This window comes from Protomyctophum bolini, assembly GCF_963924005.1.
Source record: "Protomyctophum bolini genome assembly, chromosome: 23".
NCBI lineage: Eukaryota > Metazoa > Chordata > Actinopteri > Myctophiformes > Myctophidae > Protomyctophum > Protomyctophum bolini.
In genome coordinates, this window is record NC_137884.1 from 13077830 (window position 1) to 13102001 (window position 24172).

Below are 24172 nucleotides of genomic sequence, written 5' to 3' on the forward strand. Positions count from 1 at the left end.
CTCTGCACAGCCGTGGTATTATTGCTTTTATACTTTGTTTGTTTTTTAACATGAGTTGGTAGTGTTCAGTTTTACCGTTATCGCGTTGCTTTCAGCCCATTGTTTACCGTTGCTATTTGCAACTTAACTTAACTTCATTTCAAATCCATTCCTCCCTTTAAACCCTGTTCTGTACCCATCATCTTCTCATAGTAGAACACTGAAGCTACTCCCAGACAGTCGCTTCAGGAAGATGCAAGATGCAGCTTACAGCGCACGTCTCTTTCAAATTTTCCATGCATAGTATACATAGGATTAAAGTGCTCATGTGGGCTATAATAGTCGCATCTTTTGGGTTTGTTTTCATAGACCTGGCTGCTTATTTCTCTCGCGAAATCTGGTCAACAGATGCACTGATCACTGGAAGCAGTGGTAGGGTCTCTGACAGGTACCCGGAGCCAGTTGGAGATAAGAGTATTAGGCATTATAAATAAACATGGCAGTTGTGACCACATCCCACAGTGGAATGCTGCTTTGATAAATGGAATGAATCCTTGTTTGATAATGGGGTCGGTTTCCTCCTGCTCCACGCAGTCCCAGATAAAGCAGCTAGCCGCCTTATTTTCACTGCAGAAAGTAATTTATTATTTCACCTCTTTGCTTTAATATTATTCATGGATGAATGGTCATGGCATTTTTTTTTGTGATGGATTTATGACATAACTAATTTGTTGTTGTGGGGGCATCCTGTCACACTGTACAGTCTCCAGCGTGGGAGTTTCCCTCCCTTTTCAACTCATGATTTATGATTCTCATCTTCTGCCCGCGTGCTTTTCCTCTAAATGTCACTGAATTATGCATTTCTGCCCTGTGATAAATTCGGACCCCGGATTGAAATGCAGGGCACATGGTCGTATATATATTTTTTCTCTCAGCCTCTGACCTTGTAGGTATATCAGTGTGTCTGGGTGAAGGTCACATAAGAAGTTTAACGTTTAAACAAATGTAAAGAGCACGTGGTACAGTCAGATATAAAGGCTAAAAGGATCATTTGTGGTCCTATGTATTCAGTTAATCAATATGGCATAAGAAATAACACAACAACAAATACAGAACACATACAGTAGTGTATGATAGTAGGATAGTAGTGTAAGGAAAAACATTTACTCCCCTTGTGGTCACCGGCATAGATGTTTTTGTTGTTGTTTTTTTAGGCTGGTTTTGAAAGAAAACAGTGATTCATATCTTTAAATGGATGGTGTCAGGGCATTCCACATGTTGGTGGTAGATTAGTAGAATGAGAATTGTCCCATGTTTGTTCTGTATTTGGGTGGTACCAGATCATGGTCGCTCCCTCTAGTATTGTGAACAATGCACAGTGAGACATTTCAAGAAGCATGTTTTTTAGCCTGAAAAGGTTGGCAGAAGCTTGTAGCAATGTAGCTTATCCTTTGCTTATTCTTTTGAACAAGAAAGAATTTGGTGCAGAACAATTCAATCATTCCGTTGATTGACCTTCTATTGAAGGTGATACTGATACGGCCGAATAGCCCAACATTTATAATGTGATGACATTTGGGGTATAAGGTTTTCTTGATCTTCCTAAACAAATCCAATAATCCATCCATTGACATTGATAATACAGCCGTAATACATTATCTACAATAGTTTCATCCATGACTGTGACACAACAATGCGTCCAGTTACATCCATCACTATGATAAGAAATCTAGTTACATCCATTACCTAACAGGACAGAGAAAAGTCTTGATTTGTTCCGCTATTGACTGGCCACCTTATCAGCAAGAGAGTCAAGCAACCATGAGATGTGGAGGAAGGATAATTCAGGGATTTCCTGGAAGTGTATGTCTCTCTCTCTCTCTCTCTCTCTCTCGCACACACACACACACACACACACACACACACACACACACACACACACACACACACACACACACACACACACACACACACACACACACACACACACGCCACACTCTCAAATATATCTATAGTCTATGTATTTGGTTACAGTATTAACATGTCAGGTTGAATGTATTCACTATTTTGGTTGCATTTCTGTGGCTAGTGTACATGGAGAATACATTTTATTACAAAAGCAAAAACCCAGTCGTTCATACATGATGTCATGACGTCCCTTCGCATGACATCACGTCTACTTGTCCCTCCAGTCCATCTCAGAGGGGACACATTTAACTTTTTTATGACGTTATATGATGCGTTTTATGGTGTTCTAATGGAGTTTTCCCTCAGCCTATATATTTGTGGATGCCTGTTGATCGTTTGACAAACTGGGATCATTCCCCCCCTGTGGATTTCCTTTGACTTCCATTACACTGGATTGCATCAGCGATGTCATTTATTGGTTCCAGTCATCAGTGGGCCTTTTTGGAGGGATTATTTTACTTAGGCTGAACTATATTTGGTAATTTGTTGAATGACGGCTATAGGGCTTGGCCGATGTGCATGTAAACTGCTTTATTTTAAACCATTGAGACCTGTTACACCGCATCACACAAAAGCAGATCCACAAGCTTGTAGCTCTACTACTTATGGTATTAGTATTTTTATAATTTGAATCCTAAAAAGTAACCATTTTGGACATACAGCATGGATTTTAGAATTGGCCTCAGGTCTAAGTAATTATGGTCAAATGTGCTATGGATTGTCTCTACTTTAATTGATGATGTATTGATAACTGTTCTACGGTTCTGAGTTACAGTACAGTATGTTTATCAGATCAGACAGCAGTGAGAGTCATTAGTTGGTTAAAGCCTAGATATGGTTCGTTTGGGTCAGTTCAGCCGATGTCTCCATATCATGTGACAAGTGGTCTGGGCAGAATAAGAGGGGGTTTTTCACTCAATTGGATACCGTTCCGTATGGTTCATTAGTGCAGCATGCCTGCTGTTTACACATGGTCCAAACATGTTTGACCATTGAAAGAGGGAAGTAGATTCCAGATATTAGGCATATTGTTGTTGTGTTCTATCAATTCCAGGCCATTCCTGTATTGTACAAACTCGCATAAATCCAATTCTATCCACAAATAGCCCACGCTTTTTTTGTAACTTGTGCTCAAATTTCAGATCAATTGCGGTGGAGCAGAGAAACGAGCCTATTTGAACAGAAACAGAACACTGCTTTGTTCTCCAACTGTTGCCACGGCGATGCCACGTCTTTCGGACCCGCCACTGGCCGTCTGACTGGTCATCAATTAGGACTCGTCCTTCATCTGACCTTCCTAACAGATCAAGCCTTATCTTATCATTTTCTCGGAAATAGCCGATCTGCAAGCTCGACAGTGCGCGACATTGCAAGTCGCAGCACATTGTTTGCTTGTAGATCTGCTATTATAAATAGTGCAGCTGAACAATACAATAGGGCTCAAGTATTTAAACTGTTCCTCATTTTGCTGGCGGACCTCAAGGAACCCTGGGGGTCGCTTTGGGAATCACTGATGTAGTGTAGTGAATATAGTGGTCCTGTTGAGAGAGAGGGGGGGGGGGCTCTGATTAATTGGACTACAGGCGGTGGGTGCATTCTCACATTCATACTCTCTCCCTTGCTTCTCTTTGTGTGTGTGTGTGTGTGTGTGCACATGTGCATATGCGTATGCGGACTATGCGCGTGTGTGTTTGCATGCGTGCGTGCGTGCATGTGTGCGCGCGCGCGCGTGTGTGTGTGTGTGTGTGTGGATTTACAACTGTTAGACACGGATGGATTGAGGTGAAAAGCGAAGAAAGAACAGTGTTTGTTCACTGCTTCATCAACATGCGCGTACGCCTGCTACATTCTGTGCATGTTAATGATGCACAGTTACATATCTAGATACACGTTACCATACATTTACATATTTGTCAACGTTGTCTCTTCATTTAAATTAAAGCAGTGTGTGTGCGTGCGTGTGTGTGTGTGTGTGTGTGTGTGTGTGTGTGTGTGTGTGTGTGTGTGTGTAGGGGGGTGGGGGGTAAAGAAGAGTACCTCAAGTTGCCATGTATTGCTGTACTTCTATATACCCGTGTTTAATGATAGTGTAACAACTAATGTGTTTAGTGTTCTACGGTTAATCAAGTTGTCATTTATTTCCGTGCATGCAGATTGCAGATGGCTTATAGGTAGTGACTCTAATTACACCTTCCCCCGATACAAAGGAATGTAATTAACTGGAGGAAGGAAGGCACTGGAGCAACTCAGACAGTTTAAGCCCTTTTTAATTCTCAGGGTGCAAGTAAAAATTGACAACGTTTCGATGTATGGGTCACATCTTCGTCAGGTCATAGCCCGAGGGGGCAACACAGTAAGGCTTAAGTATACACGTGGTACAGGGGCAGTCCCTTCAATTAACCAATGTCACACAGCCAGCAATAATAGGTTCATACTTATTATTCACATGGAGCACTCCGATATAGAGTGGTCCAGAGATTTAAGGTCTACATTTAAGGCTATACATGAACAATAGGAGGAAATTTTAACTATAAGAAAAATATGAAGATTGAGATACACACGTATCAAACACCATCAAACCAAATGTTTGGTCCTTTGTTTTTTTTTAATGGCCGCCACAGTGCTCTTCCAATAGGAGTCACATTGTTTGACCAAACATTTGTGTTTGATGGTGTTCTGTTTGATGGTGTTCTGTTCCCACTCCTCCTATTGGAAAAGCATTGTGGTGGCCAGAAAAACGACCAAACTTTTGTTTGATGGTGTTTGATACGTGTGTATGAGGTGAAGATATAAAACAGTACAAAAGTTTAAAAGACGACGATATTATATACGAATGTAATTAACTGCCTCGACCACAATCATGTTGATTTTTTAGATGGATTGATTTGCTGGTTACGTGTTTTTTGCATTGTGCGAGGAATGCTCAACACATACAGTATAATGTGTAACATCAATTGCTCCAGATGTCAAAAACACTGGCCTACTATTATGGCAGGTTTCCTGGTGGTCTTTAGTCTTTACTGTGTTATCGGAGGTGGTGGCGTGGGGTTATGTGGACTGAAATCTAACACTTCAGCATCCAACCTTCAGTCCTGCTGAGTGTTTTTTATTTTTCTCGCTTCAATTTATTTCAAATCACGCCCAGAAATAAAATACTCAGGGAAATCTCACCTACCCCTCTCTGCTGCATGTTGTCGACATCTTTATCGCATAATAATTTCTATTAATTTCCCCAAACTCTGCGAGGCGTGACGTGCTGTGTGCCGCCCGCACACATACCGCCCTCCCCGGGGAGAGAAAAGCTCCACTTTTATTAGACATTGATTTTCTATAGGCTCTCCTTGGCGAGGCTAAGGACTCGCCACAAACACTTATTGACATCATCACTCAGTGGAGCGGTGGAGGGTGTGTGTGTGTGTGTGTGTGTGTGTGTGTGTGTGTGTGTGTGTGTGTGTGTGTGTGTGTGTGTGTGTGTGTGTGTGTGTGCACGCACGCGCGTGTGCATGCGTGAAGTAATTAGCTACATGTTATGATGTACTCAAGTACCGTACGTAAGTACAATATTGAGGCATTTTTACTTGACTTAAGCATTTTCAGTACTTTTACTACTCTATATATATATAGCCTTTATATATGTCAAAGGCTAATATTGTACTTCTTACTCCACTATACTTATCTGAAAACTTTTGTTACTAGTTACTTTGTAGATTTTGATTATTATTACAAAACAGTAAACACTCAGTGGAGCGGTGGTGTGTGTGTGTGTGTGTGTGTGTGTGTGTGTGTGTGTGTGTGCGTGTGCGTGTGCGTGCGTGCGTGCGTGTGCGTGTGTGTGTGTGTGTGTGTGTGCGTGCGTGTGTGTACGCACAAGCATGCATGTGTGTGTGAGTGTGTCACTAGCTTTATTGTCAGTTCACCTCCATTTTGTCAGACCAGCTAATGTGAGGCGATCAATCTCTCTGATGGAGACGAGGATGCAGAGTTCGATCTAGTGAAAATAGATGATGGGAGTGAGACCCTCCCTGATTGGGTTCATCCATTCCTGGTGATCCATATTCCATATTTCACAGCTGGTGTGGCTGGTTCCATTTAGGTGTCTGTGGCGTGGGCAAATAGCAATCAGTGAGTGATGTATTAATCATGACTTGTTAGAATGCAGTTGTTGGATAAGTAGTATGCCTTCTTTCCGAATAATTATGCGTAGGTATTTCCAACACTGTTCTGAAGCCAGTATTAGAATAGTTATTTATGTACTGTATTAGCTTATTATCACAAATTATCACCAGATACAGTAACAGAAATGCGTTGGAAATACCCGTGTCAAACAAGTGTGTGAAATGATATCAGTCATATTTGAAATACATTTCATAGTGCCGTACAAGTTAGCCAAACACAGTCAAATCCTGTGGTTTTATATATTTCTAACCCTGACGTTGTGAGTTAAATGAACCAACACACTCACACTCCCCAAAATGCATATTGTGACTTCTTGGGACAAATGTGACCAACCGTCAAATGTTTGACAGGAATGGGGTACCCTTTCTGTGATCTGGTGCCGTACCGGACACCTCCACACTCCAGGAATTCTCAAAACCAAAAAATAGTTAAAACGAGGCCAGGAAAGGCACAGGCGAGCAAGCCGTTCAGCCGTACAGCGAGCGTGTCGCCATGCAAATCGTTGCGACGTCAGCTTCGGCCGGCTCAGCGTTCGAGTTGATGTCTTAATGTACTTATAGGGACATGGTAACTCATATCCTTCCTACTCAACATGTGCGGTATCCCCCCGTCTAGTCTTAACATTTGACTTCTTGGGATGTTAGTCTCAAGAACTCACCCGTTTGCCATCTTGGTACTGAGAATGGGTTGAATGAACACTGGTGATTTTTGAGCGGTGCACACCGCTCCAGTGACTGGCTTTGTGTGTCCCTATTTCCCTGTGTCCCCAATGTATGGCTGTTTGGGGCATGCACCCCTGAGTCACCTTAAGTGTTGAGCAGCCTACAGGCCCATTCACACTGAGCACTATAAGTGTAACTAACGTTACAACTACCGTAGGGTACAGTACAGAGTACAGTACAGTAACTATCACAATAAAAGCATATAGTTGCACCACTCACATGGGTGTGATTTTTCTTTACTGTGCAGTTTGCTTTAGAGTATAATGCACATCCAGTGCCTGGCCCAAAGCCTGTGTAGAGCTTCTAAACAGGAAACTGGTTTTACTGGGGACATGAAAGCAACTAAACCCGTTTGACAAAGTAGACAGACAGCCAACTTCCTGTGTCAGCGTCTTTGAAGCCCAGAGCCACCGGAAGAAATCTGTTAGTCCTGATTGGCTGTTTAGACAGATTGGTCTACAGGGTCAGGACTGGTCCATTCTGTGGAGTGGAGGGGGGTGGGAGGGGGGTGGGGGGTGGGTGGCCTTAATCAGGTCAGTGCTGGGCTGCCTGATGAGGTGACATTGGGCTTCAACGATGGTGAATGATTATGAGTTACTTTCTCTTGATTCTCGGAATTGCGTTATTGATATTGATAATGGTTATTAGGTTAGACTTTTTCCGCTGTAGGACGATGTTGACAGGATTATTCACATAATTCATATTTCTCTTTAACCCATTTAGACCCGGAGGAAAGCCTATAGATATGTTTTTATACATTTCAATCCAGGAAAGTCACCACAGCGCAAAAAAAATGACTTGTTTTGAGCTCGTATAGATTGTAGCTCTGAATTCTTGATCTTGAATTTGAATCCTGGAAAGTAATTAACAGTTTTTCAGAAAATCAAGGTGTTTCTTTTAATAATCGGCCTCAGGTCTAAATTCTCCCCTTTTTAAAATGCTGCAGTAAAAGTGCATTAACTATGCCACCCTGTGCAATCTGGGACAAGGGACTGTGAGTGTGTTTGAGAGAGAGAGAGAGAGAGAGAGAGCGTGTGTGTGGGGAGCATCCGTGCATGCGAGCACAAACACTGTGATGCATGTGGGCTTTTTGTGCGTGTGTGTTGCTACCAAGTGATGAGTCACCTATAAAGTCCTGTGTTAGCGTGTCATCACAAAGCTGTGCAGGGACCACGCTGTTATTCAGTCGACATAAAGTGTGTCTGTCTGCATAGGATCCATTCTCTGGACATTTGGCAATTGTGTGAAGATATTTAGTAAAAGGGGGGGGAAGTAGTGATCCTTTCACCTGGTATAGAGGCCTGGTGGACTGGGGATACTCGGTCAACTTAGTATACAGTCTTTGTCTGTCAAACAGAGAGAGAGGTGTGAAATGCGCTGTACGTAACTACGTATATCCATTGCCTGCATGTGAAAGTAAAACGAGTCAGTTCATTGATCCCATTTTGACCAAAGCTTGTGTTGGTCCCATGAGGGAAACACAGGACCTGCAGGATGCTGCTATTTTTAATCAGTGGTATAAGAACAAGAGCGGAACCCAGTGAACCTCTTTGTACTGCCAAACGAGCAGCAGAGACAAAATGTGTCTTAACACTTTGAATACAGAACAAGCTTCACACACACACACACGCACGCACTCACGCACTCACGCACGCACGTACGCACTCACGCACGCACGCACGCACGCACGCACGCCAATCAGAGATCTCGTCTACCAATCTTTTTTTTTTAAATAATTGTCTGGGGACTTCTAGTCTGGCATAGCCAGAAGATCACAGATCTCTGCCGGCTGACTCATCTGGGGAAATAAAAAATTCAGTGAATGGACTCGGACGTCACGGCAGAGTACAGAAAACCAGCACCGACAAAATGTATAACCGCTGCTTTGAACTGAAAACCAATCCAGATACCGTACCAATATCATATGAAGTGTAAATAGCACAAATAGCCGATCTACAGTAGCATAAATAGCCGATTGGTCACGTTTTCAGCTTGTAGATTGGCTATTTTTTGCTACTTTGTGTGACACTGTGACGAGTAGGATATAAATTAACCAAATAAAACCAAATAAAATGTTCAAATATGGACACAAGGGACCTGACAACATGGCAACATGGCAAGTTGGCAACACTCTTTTTTCCCCCTTTTTTTTCTTTGAATTGTTTCCAGTTGAGTCCCACTGTCCTAGAATTTGATTATATTACGCACTGGTATCGGATTGGTAGGCCCTACTCTGTATTAACTGCTATGGAAGTTGTCGGAATCAGTATCAGGAAGGAAAAAAATGGTATCGGAACATCACCAGCGTTTTCTATCAACACGTCAATGCAGAAAGGTTGAAAGCCATCCAAATGACATTTTATCACTGTGTTAACACACTCTGTTAACACAGATGATGAAAGGAACAAACAACAGCAATCTAAAGCTGGCATGATGACTATCAGCATTGTTCATTTCATATCAATCTCATGGCAGGAAGAGGCAAGGCTTATTATTTGCTAATGTAAACATTTAAATCTGTCATCGCCAGCTAGGCTACAGACTGAACGACTGAACGATCAGATCCTTGCTACTTTTATTCATGGCTGTGTGTGTGTGTGTGTGTGTGTGTGTGTGTGTGTGTGTGTGTGTGTGTGTGTGTGTGTGTGTGTGTGTGTGTGTGTGTGTGTGTGTGTGTGTGTGTGTGTGTGTGTGTGTGTGTGTGTGTGTGTGTGTGTGTGTGTGTGTGTGTGTGTGTGTGTGTGTGTGTGTGTGTGTGTGTGTGCGCGCGTGCGTGGGGGACGCTGAGTGTGGGAAACAGTGTTGCCATGTCTGCTTATAAGCGACTTTGGGCTTATTTTTCGCTTCGTAAATATTGGTAGTTGCGGGTTGAATTTTTTAATATATATATATTTGTTTGTTTAGCGAAAACTAGAGTTCTCAACAGGCCTGAAAATTAAAATCTTACCCCCCATGCCAAAGTGCTAGCGCTCGCCCAGCAGTCTGCTGTCACCAAGGTGGATGCGTGCACCCTCGCCCTCAGGCGTCTTACTGGTATAATAATATTTAATAATCATATTTAAATAAATATTTTCATGTCATGGACCCCCAAATTATATTTGTGCCCTAACCCCCCATCTGAAAATGTATTGTGCCAGGGAGCTCCCTACCAAATTTGTGTTGTTAGAATGTTTAAAAAAATCTTCCAAATAGTCAGTTTATTTTTGTTTTATTTTGACTATTATTATTTTTTTAATAGCAGATCTAGAAGCTCACAAAACGGCGCATTGCGACGTGTTGTGCCCTGCCCTAGTTACTTCTTTCTCTCTCTCTCTCTCTCTCTCTCTCTCTCTCTCTCTCTCTCTCTCTCTCTCTCTCTGGCAACACTGGTGGGAAAGTGACCGTGCCACTGTGTCCAGTCAGTCCAGGGCATTGTTCGGTGCTCTCGATGACGTGGTGATGTTTGGACACACCCGCAGCAAAGCGCCGGATTCCTGAGACGCCAGCCAGTCGGTCGGTCCCGACGCAGAACTAAACTAAAAGCAGAACAACTCTGATAGGGATGTGATGTTTGACAGCAGAGATCCAATACTTTATTACAATCTGCCCTCAAATACATTGACGTTTTGACGTTTGTTCTCTGTTACTGTGACGCTAGAAATATACAAAATGATGTGATGACAGGTTGTAGGAAAGAGAAAAGTGATGGCGGTCATAAAGAATACGGTGTTGTGATTAACGTTGAAGCCAAACTAATGAAGAAGTGTAGAGAGAGTAGAGTGGGAAGTGAAGCATGGTGTGGTCTCTCTCTCTCTCTCTCTCTCTCTCTCTCTCTCTCTCTCTCTCTCTCTCTTGCTCCTTCATTCTATAGAGCTGAAGTCCTGATGTCACTCGCTCATCCCCTGGTTCTGCCTGGTTCACGGAAGTAATTTATCTATGGAGAATAACATGGGGCCCCCATTGCCCCAATATCGATTTTTTTCTTAGTGATTTTTCGATCGATTGCTTTTTTGATCAAATAAGGTTTTTGATATTTCTAATTTGTGATGCGATAGTGGGGTCTAGCCAACACCAACTCGGGCAGCGACTGAATCGCTGCCCTCCCACTACTACCTAGCATCAGTGTCTTGATCTCTCCAGTGTTGTTAGCTAAGCTGTCGCACCGCAGTGCGTCTATAAGTAGGCTTTTCGTGGCTGTGACCGGGGTTGGCTCCCACATTCCCCGTAGGCGTAGAGGACCACATTTCTGATGTGGTCCGTCCATGTGACACTTATGGTGCCATTCGTAGCATTCTTTTGTAGACTCCAAGCCTGGAACAGACTTATGCTTTCTATGGCATAGGCAGCTCCCGCCGTGTGTGTGTGTGTGTGTGTGTGTGTTTGTGTGTGTGTGTGCGCGCGCATGCGTGTGTGTGTGTCAATTGAATATAACTGCAGTGCAGACCATCAGTAATTAGCAGATGGAGAGAGACCCGTTTTTTTTTCTTCCTGGAAATAAAAACGTCTGTGTTTCCGAGGCTAGGGTACATGTTTCAGCACCATACAGCTGACTCCCAGTGTTGATTTTGTCGACTATAAGTATGTTCGTTTTTTTTTCAGTAACGAAAACTAAGTCATTGTATATGCTTGGTTGCTTGCGGAAAATAGCAGATCGACAAGCTCACAACCCATCACACTGCGACACATTGTGAGCTTGTAGATCAGCTATTTTCAGCATGCAACCAAGTGTAAAATCAGGCATTGCGACGCCATCAAAGTCTGCAGAAATGCATATGTCGACAAAAACCAACTGTAGATTTAGTCGACTAAAATCATATGATATTTAGTCGACAAGAAAACTAGACTACAACTAAAATATGACTAAAACTAAATTAAGTTTCATTCCAAAGTCTAAGGCTTTAACTAAGATGTGCTGTCAAATTCAACACTGCTGACTCCACTAGCTATGCGGACAGCCGCCTCAGCAGTGCTGTGTGGACACACGCTGGCAGGATTATAGTCAGCTAATAATCCAGCAGTGAATAAATGCACAACCATGCAGCCAGTCTTAATGCTTTTCCACATGATGATTCAACCCTGCATGGTGATCAGTCATCTGAAATGTTTTAGTGTTAGTCTAGTTTTAGTCGACTAAATGTCATACGATTTTAGTCGACTAAATCTACAGTTGATTTAGTCGACTAAAATGTATTTTGGTGGGCCTTGATGGTGTCTTAATGGCTGATTTTACACCGGCTATTTTCAGCATGCAAGCAAGTGTAAAATGACTTGTGTCTTACTTATACTGGATCTCTTGTCCACTAGTCCCTTGCAAACATTTTAGTCACGTTGTTATTTGTTTGACGGAATTGTCTATATATTTAGTCTAACTTTTAGTCATCATAGCTTAGTTTTCATGTTGTTTCCATTCAGTTTTCGTCAGTGAAAAAGCATTTTTCATCATAGTTTTAGTCGACGAAATCAACAGGTGATGGAGGGATGATCCGATCACATGGAGATGTTTGTCTCCACTGGTTGAGGAGTAGGAGGTTGTGGTTGTTTGTTGTATAGCCATGAGCCATGATATCACACGTTTTGCAGTTTCCCCCGTAATTGTGTGTGCGGCGTGTGTTGCAACGCACGCGCGCACGCACGCACATACACACACGCGCTGAGGGAGCTTTAATCAGATTATGTCTTGACCTTTGCCCTCTGTGCAGGTTTCAGAAACACAATGGGGTCTATGATCACTTTCTAATCCCATCTATTAGCGTTGGATTAACACAGAGCACACGTGCATACCATACACACACAAAATGGTCCTCTGAGCCACGTGCTTGAGTTGGTGACACAATAATGAATTACGGTAATAGTTGGTTAAAATCAATCATTTCAAATGGGAAAGGCCCTTGATGTGCTTGTAAAGGCTTTAATGGGTCTTGTCCCTCTCTTATCAATACATGTATTAACCCATTCTGACCTGAGATCAGATTCTAAAAATGTCTTCTGTCAGTCGTTCTTCGATTTTTCAAAAATAGCAGACCTACAAGCTCGTAGCGCGCCACTCGGTGGCGCACTATGAGCTTGTAGATCTGCTATTTTTCAATAGCTAAAGCATAACATAATGCTAACACCAAAAGGGGTTCCCACCCAAAATGTAATAATAATACATGAACTCATATATTGCATGGTCTTGCATGACAAACTAGTCAATACTACATTTAATTGACAGATTCTTGATTAAAGATGTTGTGTACTAGGCCTATAAGGACCACCATAACTCAGAGACCATAAATAATAGAGGGTCCCTGGACCTCACCTTCAGAAGAAGAATATGTACGCAATACGAGTATGAATTTGTGTTTATCAAACATTTTAATGAGTGCCAGAATTATATAAATTTAAATATATAGGAGTAGCTTTTTTGATTGATTGAATGCTTTATTGGACAGGTGAAGTAAACAGCTGAGCACAGAGGTACATTCAAACATTAAGGCTAAAAGGTAACTAACACGAAAATGTCCTGGGGACTTGTTCCATTGTGGTCCTACTGTACGTATTCAATTCATCAACATGGCATAGCAAAATAACACAATAATACATGTCATCAACAAATACAAAAACACTGCATAGGAAGAAAAAGGAAAACAGTGGCAGTGAATGACACCTCCTTTCGATGCATGGGAATTTCCTTTTTTTTCCGCCTTTCCTCCTCCTTTTTATTTCTTCCTCTTTTTTTTCCTCTTCTCCCAAAAGGTTTGGGTTGACTCTCAATAGATGGCGGTCATACAGCCGCTCTGCTATACTTACGAGACCCTGACCCAGAATCAGGTCGTTTAGGAGTCATTGGCTTGTGGTCTCCTGCTTTTGTCAAGCCAATTTAGAAAGAAACCGGTGATTACAATCTTTTAATGGATGGTCCACATTTTGGTGGCAGAGTAGGAGAATGAGAATCTCCCCGCGTGTGTTCTATAACTGGGGGCTACCAGATCGTTGTCGCTTCCTCTAGTAGGCCTGTTTATTGGCTGCATGCTTTGTGCCTCGGCTATAAATCCTCAGTTTGACTTTTAGGATGCAGTGGACGGTGCAAAGCGGACAGGCCGAAGACAGATATACTGCCACTCCTTTTAAAAAGAAAGACGGCAGCATCCCAGAATGCACTCTGTCTTCGCATTGTTCTCACATCCACGGCAGCCTGAGGAGGAGACCTCACCGCAACACCATCACTGTGATATGGATTCCTTTTGTCAGCTCAATGCGGAGGCTTTTTTCATCGCCAAGGCTGCTAATCACCTGTAACCCCCCCCCCCCCCTCTTACTCCTGCACAAAGCCAGAGGCTGATGTGCATGCGTGCGTCAGTGTTGCCATATCTGCTTATTATAAGCGACCTTGGGCTTGTTTTGTTTTCTGTAAAGTCTCTTGAAAATGTTGGTAGATGCGGGTTGCTTTTTTGGGGAAGGGGTCTTGTTTGTAAAGTGTAGTGGCTTTGTTTCTTAATGTTGTTTAAACCAGTGGTTCTCAAACTTATTCAAATCAAGGACGACCCCCATATTGCATTTGCTCACGGACAATTAGGTCTGAAAATATTTTGGATTTGTGTTGTTAAAATGTTTAAACACATATTAAAAAGTTTCGCTTTTGTTCAGCCGATCTATAAGCTCGTTGTGAGATTGTAGATCGGGCTATTTTCAAATATCCGGTGCAATTACGGGTTAAACGTGATCATGTGGCCTAGTACAGTCGGCAGTCGCTTCTTTTGGGCTGGTTCTCATAGACCTGGTTGCTTATTTCTCTTGCAAAATATGGCTAAACTGCCTTTCTTCCTGCACAGGGCCAGAGGCTGATGTGCGTGAGTGCACGTTTTCATCTGCTATCCTTAGATTAGCATTGTGTGAATAATATGCCTGTCCAGTCTGTGTGGTTAATTAGCACTCAGGTTTCTCAATAATAAACATAGCTGTCAATAGCTGTCACCCAGATAAGGGGGGAGGAGAGAGAGGGGGGGGGGGTACAAACAAAGGACTCGATGTTGTCTGGAGACAAGCTAGGAATCACTGAGTGAGATAGTAGGGAAGGGAGGGAGAAACTGTCTGTCTGTCTGGGAGGCATAAAGCAAGTAATGATTGAAAAGGTGAAATAATTTAAAAATAAATATATATATTGCGACTTCTTGGGACAAATGTGACCAAAAATGTCAAATGTTTGACATATCCCCATTAGTCAACATGTGCCGTTTCAGCTCCCCCTTCTTCCACTGAAATGTTTGACATTTTGGACCGTCCGTCTCACCCGTTTTGCCGTCTTGGTACTGAGAAGGCGTTGATAGGTCACAGAAGAGTGCCAATAGAACATGAAATAACATCCTGTGGTCCGGCATGTTTTGATGATGATGGTGAGCTATAATCCATCTCATTACCTGTCAGGGTGGAGTGGATGCTCTTTGACATAAAAGTCCATAATTTAGCCAGGGCTGATTACACTAAGTGTAAGCAGTTTATAGAGCTGGACCAGTAAACATGCTCTTCTAGACGGACCGGCTGGCCTGAAGCCCAAATATTTAGAAGACCCAGAAGAGCAACGACGTTCTGCAACGTGATGCTGATTAATGTTATTGTGGTTTTCAGTAAAAATGGAACCCATAAAATGAAGGCACGTTTCGTTTACAAGATAAGACCACAGAGAGAGAGAGAGAGGCAGCAGCCTAACCATGCATATACAGTACGTGCACAGACTGCACACACATTTCGGGTGGAAAACTCATACGTCCAAAACTGTTACTTTATGCAAAAGCATCAAAAGTCACGCTGTGTTTCAAGAAAAAAAAACATCGTAGAACATGGAGATAAGAGGTTTCTGCCCGATAGCTACGATTTACATGGCTTTGGATTCATGAGCTTTATAGGGATGCAATTAAGGAAACAGCTCTTTTATAGGATGCTATAGGACTGTGGAGGTTTTTGACAGTTAAAAGATCTCCGCGTAGCCCTGCGGTCTCATGAGGGCTGATTAGGGTGATTATCACTGGGGCAGAGATGATTGAGTTTAAGACCCTAAATAAGTCCATGCGTTCATGGCTCAGATACTACTGTAGTGTTGTAGAGAGACTCCATTAGCGTTCTAATGGCAGCACACACACGCGCGCACACACACACACACACACACACACACACGCACACACGCACGCATTACATGTGCACTTCCAAATTCCAATATAATGAAGATGGAAGAAAAAGGGGGAATTTAATGGGGAAAAAATGCAACCATTTAAATTGTGTAGCGTGAATATTCTCTCATTGCAGTGAATTGTAAAAAGTACATACGTCAGCACACTAAGTGATATCTGGGAAAGTGTTAGTGTTTTGTGATAGACATTGTTGGGGAACTGTGGAGTAGCACATTTACATTTTGAAAAGACCCCCATTGCCCCAAAAAAAGAAAAAAAGGAGAAAAGAAAAAAACTGAATAATCACATTTGGGTCTTAACTAAAAGAAGTGGACAGGTGAAAAGGGGTCTCAGCACACCACAAACGTCTCTCTTAAACCCAGCCCACTAATGTGTCCTTTCAGCCAATGATGGAGCCCCCCCATACCCACCCCACCCCCACACCCACAAGAGTGTGGAAAAGAGAAAAGAAAGGAACAAACCCCTCCTGTACTTTTAAGGACAGTGAATAGAGCGAGAGCCCCACAGCCTGCCTGCCTGCCCCACATACGGTGGCTGAATACAAAAGACCCCCCTCACTATAGGAGACCACTCCCCCTCTGTAAGAGCAGTCACTATGGGAGACCACTCTATCTGTCTCTGCTGCAAGCGACAGGCCCCAATGAAGCCATCAGTGTGCGCACGCACACACACACACGCACACACACACACACACACACACACACACACACACACACACACACACACACACACACACACACCTCCTGGCTAATGCATTCTTTTCATCCCTGTAGTGGTGAGCCGAAACGGGGAGGGAGGAGAGAGAGGTTTGGTTTTTCGGCCCAATTTGAATATTTCCATTATTTATCAGCGCAGAGGATTGAGACCTTAGACGCGCCAAGTCGCTATATAGGGAATCGGGCTGTGTTTGGATTTACTCTCTGCGCTGTGAAATTGCCAGAGGAACACGACGTAGATTATGACGCGAACACACGCAGCGGCACCACTGGACGTTGAAGACGGTCATCATTTTCAGTTCAATCATATACCTGTCTCATTCAAATGTCAGGGATTAGGATTGAGTGTATATACAGTATACTAAAGCCAGTATCGTATTGTGCACACACATCACCACCCCATTTCCGTTACGGAATTCAATACAAACAAACAGTACATATTCATAAAAATATGTACTAGTCTATATCTAAAGCAAACAATGTAAGTCTTCCTGCATTTAGATTACACGAGGGAACCCTTGATATGTTTACCACAGTGAATGTGTATTAATAGTTCGTTAAGGAAGTGCAGTACAGCTGTAAGAGGAAGAGACATGATGTAATAGAGTTCCATGGGGGACTAGAGGGGGCGGGGCGTCTAGCCGAGCCCCCTCTGTCCCAGTGCTGCTGTGTACAGTCTGACTGACAGACACTTTTCCCATGCAGCCACAGAACAATCCTGGGAAATGCTAAGAGTTCAGTCCAGCTCACGCCATGACCCGGTCACTCATACTGGTCACTGGTTGCACGGTGGACGACCTGGTGGTCACTGATTTAAGATTGCAGGGGTGAACGGGTGAAGGATTGAAATTTGGAATAATGCACATGCACTGTCACATGGTTTGACCAAAACTTTTTGTTTGATGAGGGGGGAGGGGCAGAACACCACCAGGCACCAGCAATCAGCAATCAAACACAAATGTTTGATCAAACCACGTGACTCCCATTGGAAAAGCATTGTGGTGGCCCCAAAAAACCCAAAAGCGACCAAACATTTCTTGATTGGTGTCTGGTATGTGTGAATGAGGCCTCAGTCTGTTAGTGAACACTCCTAAAGACCTGCTAATTATGACATGCCACAATCAGCCTCAGGGGGGCAGCAGCACCACCACCACCACCTGGTCATGATGAGTGTGTAAGGATGTGTGTGTGTGTGTGTGTGTGTGTGTGTGTGTGCACGTGTGCGTGTGTGTCATATTTGTCACATTACCCAGACACGACCCTAGTGGACATCCTTTTATCTTATTTCACAGTCAATGGCTGTGGTGTCAGTCTCTGAAAAAGCTATTATCTTGTACATTTTTTTGTGGCTTTCGCCTTTATTTTATATTTTTTATGGAGGGACAGACAGTAGGCTGTGAGGAGATGGGGGGAAGACAAGCAGTAAAGGCCGTCAGGATCGGGAGTCGAACCCACGGCACACTGGACTGGATTACCAGCCAAGGTGCCTGGACCATTGAGCCATGGCCCAGGCCCGAACGACACTTTTTTACAAAGAATCGTGAGGAATACAGTTAGTGCTGAACAGAAAACACATTTGGCTCCTGGCTCTCCTCCTCATGTGTTTGGCAGGGCCATAAACACACACACGGCAGCTGCCCGTGGGCTTGGTGACAGCTTTCAACATGGCCGCCTGTCACCCCTCCATATAGTCCAAATGTTCTGGCAGTGATGCTCTTGGGCATCTATCTCTTCAGCACGGCCCCCTCCGTCTCTCTTGTGTCCACGCACACAACCTCTAGTTTTGTTTATTTATTTTCACAACTGCTTTAGCCCATTCAGGGTGGGAACCCCTTTTTGTGTTTTAAGTATTATGTTAGACTTAAAATCTTGATTATGTTAGACTTAAAATGTAGCGCAAAGCTTTGAATATATATTCTTTCAACGTTTTTAAGTCAAATCTTTGCTTCTGGGTGGTCACTGGAACAACATATTTTGAGATTGTGGTCCGTGGCCAATTGCATATAATTCTGGGGGTCCTTGACATGAAAAAGGCTGAGCATGAGCACCACTGACATAGAAAAATAGGTTTTTCAGAAAACTGTCATGATTTAGAAGACATTTAGTAGAATCGGCCTCAGGTCTAAATGGTTATTCTTCTGTCTTTGCTCCAGCCGAGCCATCAAGACCAACCAGGACCTTCTCCCCGAGACTCCGTGGTCCAGCATCCTGTACGACGACTTCTGGGGCACCCTGCTCACGCACAGCGGCAGCCACAAGTCCTTCAGGCCTCTCTGCACGCTCTCCTTCCGCCTCAACCACGCCCTGCACGGCCTGCGGCCGCGCGGCTACCACCTGGTCAACGTGGGGCTCCACGCCTCCGTCACCGCCCTCTTCGCCGCCTTCTCTCGCCCGCTGCTGGGCGGAGCGCCGTGGAGCCTGCTGGCGGGCCTGCTGTTCGCCTCGCACCCCGTGCACACGGAGGCAGTGGCCGGCGTGGTGGGCCGGGCCGACGTCGGCGCCGCTGTCTTCTTCCTGCTGTCTCTGTTCTGCTACGCCAGACACTGTGGCCTCCGTGGGGACCCCCGGCGGGCCTTCAACGACGCCGCCGGACACTGTGGCCTCCGTAGGGAGCCCCGAGGATCCCTCCGCGGCGGGTTGGCGGACCGGTGCTGGGCCTGGACGCTGGGCAGCCTGTGGTGCCGGTGCTGGGTCTGGATGCTGGGCAGCCTGTGCTGTGCAGCAGCCAGTATGCTGTGGAAGGAGCAGGGCGTCACGGTCCTGGCCGTCTCAGCCGCGTACGACCTCTTCATCTTCCAGAGGCTCTGCTTTCACCAGACCATCGCCGTTCTGCTGGGGAAGGTAAGATATTATAATAATACATGCAAGAATTACTACTGGTATACGGCACATCGGTGCAGGAAATGCACACATAAAATGCTTCACATAAAAACCAGTGTGTGTGCAAAATTTGGCATCGACCGGGTTTTAACGGTGCCGGAGATTAGCTGTACACAAACGGACGGACGGACGCACACACAGACTGACAGACGGATTACACTGGATTACACTGAATAAAAACACTAATTACACTAATAAAAACAGAGGATATATATATAATTTATTTAAGAAGCATATACATAAAATGGCACCAGAGCTCACCATTCCGAGTTCAGGTGGTAGGGTGTGCCACAATGTAGGGCCAGGGTTGACTCTCCAGTGTTTTTATTAAGCATTTTTTGAACATCTAAGCTAAGGGGAAGGTGGAGCTAGACCAAAGTGTACTGTACTCTAAATGGCATGCGTAGCCTTATATGGACTAATATGATTCTGAATTACCTGTCATTTTCTTAAAGAATGTTTTCCAGTAGGAGTTACAGTAATGAAAGCATATATTGGCATATTTTTTAATGAAAAGAAGGTCTGGGAAGATAACAGGCTGTTCTTGTTGTGACCTTGTTAAAATGAGAATAAAAATTTCGATCAGAATCTCAAATCACACCCATGTCCGCAAGCTGCAGGGAAAACTGTGTCGTGTGTATCCAATTATGCCTTCCTGTACTCCGAGGGAAACCTCTAGCCAGCTGTTAATAGTTCGGTTCCTTCCTGCATGTGCATGGGTTAAATTGTGCACGTGTCAACATTTACATACATGGTTGTGTTTACGCCAATGTTTCTGTGTGTGGCTGCATATAGTTTGCTTTTCATTAAGAGCATGATTTTGAAAACTGTTTGCCTTTGCACAATGCATGGTTGGGGGGGATAAGAAGGGAGTTGAAAACTACTGTGTTCTCATTTATCATTCTGATAAATTGGGAGACAATCTGTTGATATGCAAAGTGGGCAGTGATCCAGTTGCTACTGCATTCCCCACTAGCTGAAATAAATACACATAAACACAAGTAAATCCGGATTAGGCGGAGAAAGAGATATGTTAGGGGAATGTGGGTGATTACTCTTATGTCAAGTCGCTACCGATAGAGGGGTTATATACCTCATTTTGTCACTTATACATGACAAAATACCACAAAGGAGTGTGGACTATTATATTATGGCTTCTCTGCTGTACGTGTCCAGATGCCAGTGTGCCATTCTCCGTCCACACTGTCAGGGTTTGGATGGGGAGCGACAAGTGACAAAGCTGTTCAGTGTTTGATCAGGAACACGGTTCACACGGGGACATTGGATGGCAAAATGCCGCTCCTTCTTCTAGCCAACCGCCAGCTCTCGTTAAACAGCATTTAACTAGGATAATAAAAGGTCCCCTTGGATTCCATGTGCAAGGACAGTGCTGTCCTGTCCCTGAGGTGTGTGCATAGAGGTGTGAATCTTCACTGGCCTCTCAATTTGATTACGATGCACCTGCCAACAATTGGGTTCGATTTTACGATGCATCTCAATGTCATAGTAAAACCCATATATGAGATCTGTTGTGTGCTTTTTGTAATGTTGGATGTTTTCTGTAGGTATTGGGGACTACGGATGGAAATTAGCATTCGTGTTTAATCCAGTGTATTTACTCTTTACATATATGTGCTGTCCCGTCCAGAAAACGTACCGGTATACATTATTCAATTATATATTGTTATTAATTTATTTCTCTCACAGTGCTTTAAATCTGAACCAAAATAAATAAAAGCTATAGGCCTAGTCTACCTACGTAATGTGAAAATGTACAAAAATATGTTTTGTAGAACACAAACCACCAAGTTATTTCTTGCAACCACAAAGTATTGTTTCACAAGTCGAAAAATAAATTGACATTATATTTAAACCCATACTGTAGCTCTAAAACAACAGGGACATCACAAAGAGAGAGAGGGGGGGGGGACTCACTGAGATGGGTTTATAATTATTTACACGCACTACATAATACATAATGCTGTGCATGCGTGGGTGTGCATGGATGCGTGCGTGCGTGCGTGCGTGTGTGTGTGCGTGTGTTTTTAATTGCATGCCATGTCTATCTTTGCTGTACCCCTGGGGGGCTGCTTTAGCAGTAGTCTGTCGTCTCTGGCAACAATAACCCAGATCTGTTCTGAGAGACCCCAAGGGATGTGTGTGGGGGAGAGAGAGAGAGAGAAAGAAAGAGAGAGACTGGTGTTTTTGTCTGCCATATGTGTTCAACAGCCTCCAGAGTTTAGCAGATGCACACAACACCTGTTTTTTTAATTAGATGCTGCCGCAATGACAAGGCATCCATTAAGCTCTCTACAGCCACAGTGGAGGAATGTGTGTGTCTCGTACAGGGAAATGCAAGGAAGAAACGACGTAGGAGGAACGGAAATAGAGCATCGAAGTCTGACATAATGTACCTCATGTACGCATCCTACCTGGTAACCGACATTCACATTACATAGACAGGCTGTATAGGCTACTATCAAATATGAGTGAGTGACAATTGTAAACGATATACAAAGCCACCTCCCAGGGGTATGATACATAGCCCTGGGACAATTTTGTTTTATTGTTATTATTACCACAATTCTTATATTGATATAAGAGGACACAATGTTATTCTCATAGAGAAAGAACTTCTGTGACCCAAGTCAGGGATGAGCGAGGGATGTCAGGACTTTGGCACTCTACAAAGTATAAAACCAACTACAGCCTAGGTTAAGGTTTTGTGTAAAAATGGTCAATTATGCAATACTATGTTGCTGGTCCAATATTTAATTTACTACACTCAATGATGCAATTGTTACACAGGGAAGCAGTGATGTAGACACATTTGGTGTGGCTATCACCGTGCTGTGCCCAGTCAGTCGCGGGGCTATCGCCGCCTAGATAAGGACCCAGACATGGCGCTACGCTATGAGAACACAGAGGGCGATGGAGATAATGCCCTCACTTCCTCCCTTTATCCGTTGTACCCTGCTTTTATCACCCACTGTGTCTGACCAACACCTCTGGTCTAGAGTGGCAGACATGAGCACTCTATGCTTTATCAGGCGACTTTATCACTGCCAGAAATAACAGATTGCATACGGCAGGGGTGCCCACACTTTATTGACTTGAGAGCTACTTTCAAACAAGATCTACTCGCAGAAAAAGAAAATTATACCAATGCTGAAAGTGGTTTAAATAATGATGTACCCGAGGGGGCTTTGGAATAGCGGCGCTGGCGTTACATAAGACAAATGCACTTGAAATGGGAATTGGGGTTTTTTGTATTTAATTTGTAATGCTACCAACCTTTGTGTCTTTGTGTTTTCCTATGCCTAATGTACCATTTAAACCCACATATCTGTTCGTTTCAGGAAGCGACACAATCATACAACAAAATATAATTGAGGCTGTATGCCAGCTATAGTAGGCTACAATTGCAGTATTAAGTATTTTCCATTCAAATAAACCTTCCCCGTGTCATTCTTTGAACAGTGAGCTATTGAAGAGGGGGAGGAAAGTAATTCTCCACATAATCACAAAATCTGACCACCTTCTCACTGCAGCCGTGAACAATGAGGAAATGCAAATCAGCCCCCATGTCGGAGTGGAGGAGACAGATGCGGTTGGACTCGCACTCTATCTCTCATCCTATTAGCTCCCTAATGGGACTGAAATGAGATGGCAAATGGGACAAGGTAGGACAGAGAGAGCAGGACATTGAGAGGCGAGGGGATTTACATTGCATTTACATTCTACTATCAGGAAGAACCCAGTGCAAAGTCAGTGTTAGGATGGCTCCATCTATGATTTGACTGAGAGCCTGCCATCGTGCAACCGCAGCTTTTCACCAGAGGAGAAAAACTGAATTTATTTATTTTTTATCCAAAATGAGTTAATAGCACAGGCAGACTCTTCACATACTAGAGCATGTCTGAAATAAATATCAGAGCTGAAATTGACATGTAAATATGAAATAAATGCTTAAACATGTAGCTAGGTGTAATGTTAGAGACCACAGAATTGAACCTTTTCAAGCCTGTTTTCTCAACTCGCTATTTTCTGCAAGACATTACTAGTATAAGCCATATCTCCAAAACTGGTTGGTTTTTGGTCAATTTGAAGCTATGATTCCCTGCTTTCATATGACATTAAAACAATAAAATAAAAATAAAAATCCAATGGCAGTCCCTCAGTCTGTCACTAGACAATTTACAATAGGGATTTTAGCAGACGCTCTTAATTCAGAGTGATAATAATATAGGTCTAAACAGTATAATATCAATAAAATCTATAATCTGTGCATTGACACTACACACTATAGGATCATGCCATGTCTACACATTTTGGGGCGTCAAAATTATATGAGATTTTGTGCAGATGAAAGGACAAGGAATATTTATATAATTATATTTAAGTGTGGGATGATGGAATTGTATATAATGAGTTTTTGGAAAACTTTTTAGAAAAACTGTTTTTCTAAAGATGTTGTTTGTGTTCTTAATATACGGTAATCGTCTCTGTCAGGTGGAAACCTCTCATGTACAAAACTGTTACTTTTCAGAATGCAAATTCGAAAGTAGCAAAAGTAGCATAATATCTT

General features: G+C 43.3%; 1 protein-coding gene across 1 annotated transcript in view; it reads left to right on the plus strand.

Moving 5' to 3' along the window:
* The window catches only part of tmtc2a (transmembrane O-mannosyltransferase targeting cadherins 2a), a 70558-nt gene that overhangs the window by 10918 nt on the left and 35468 nt on the right, over positions 1-24172 (plus strand). Inside the window, exon 2 of the mRNA XM_080758005.1 lies at positions 18858-19545. Within this exon, the coding sequence (XP_080614131.1) occupies positions 18858-19545 (688 nt within the window). The remainder of the gene's footprint in view (positions 1-18857; positions 19546-24172) is intronic.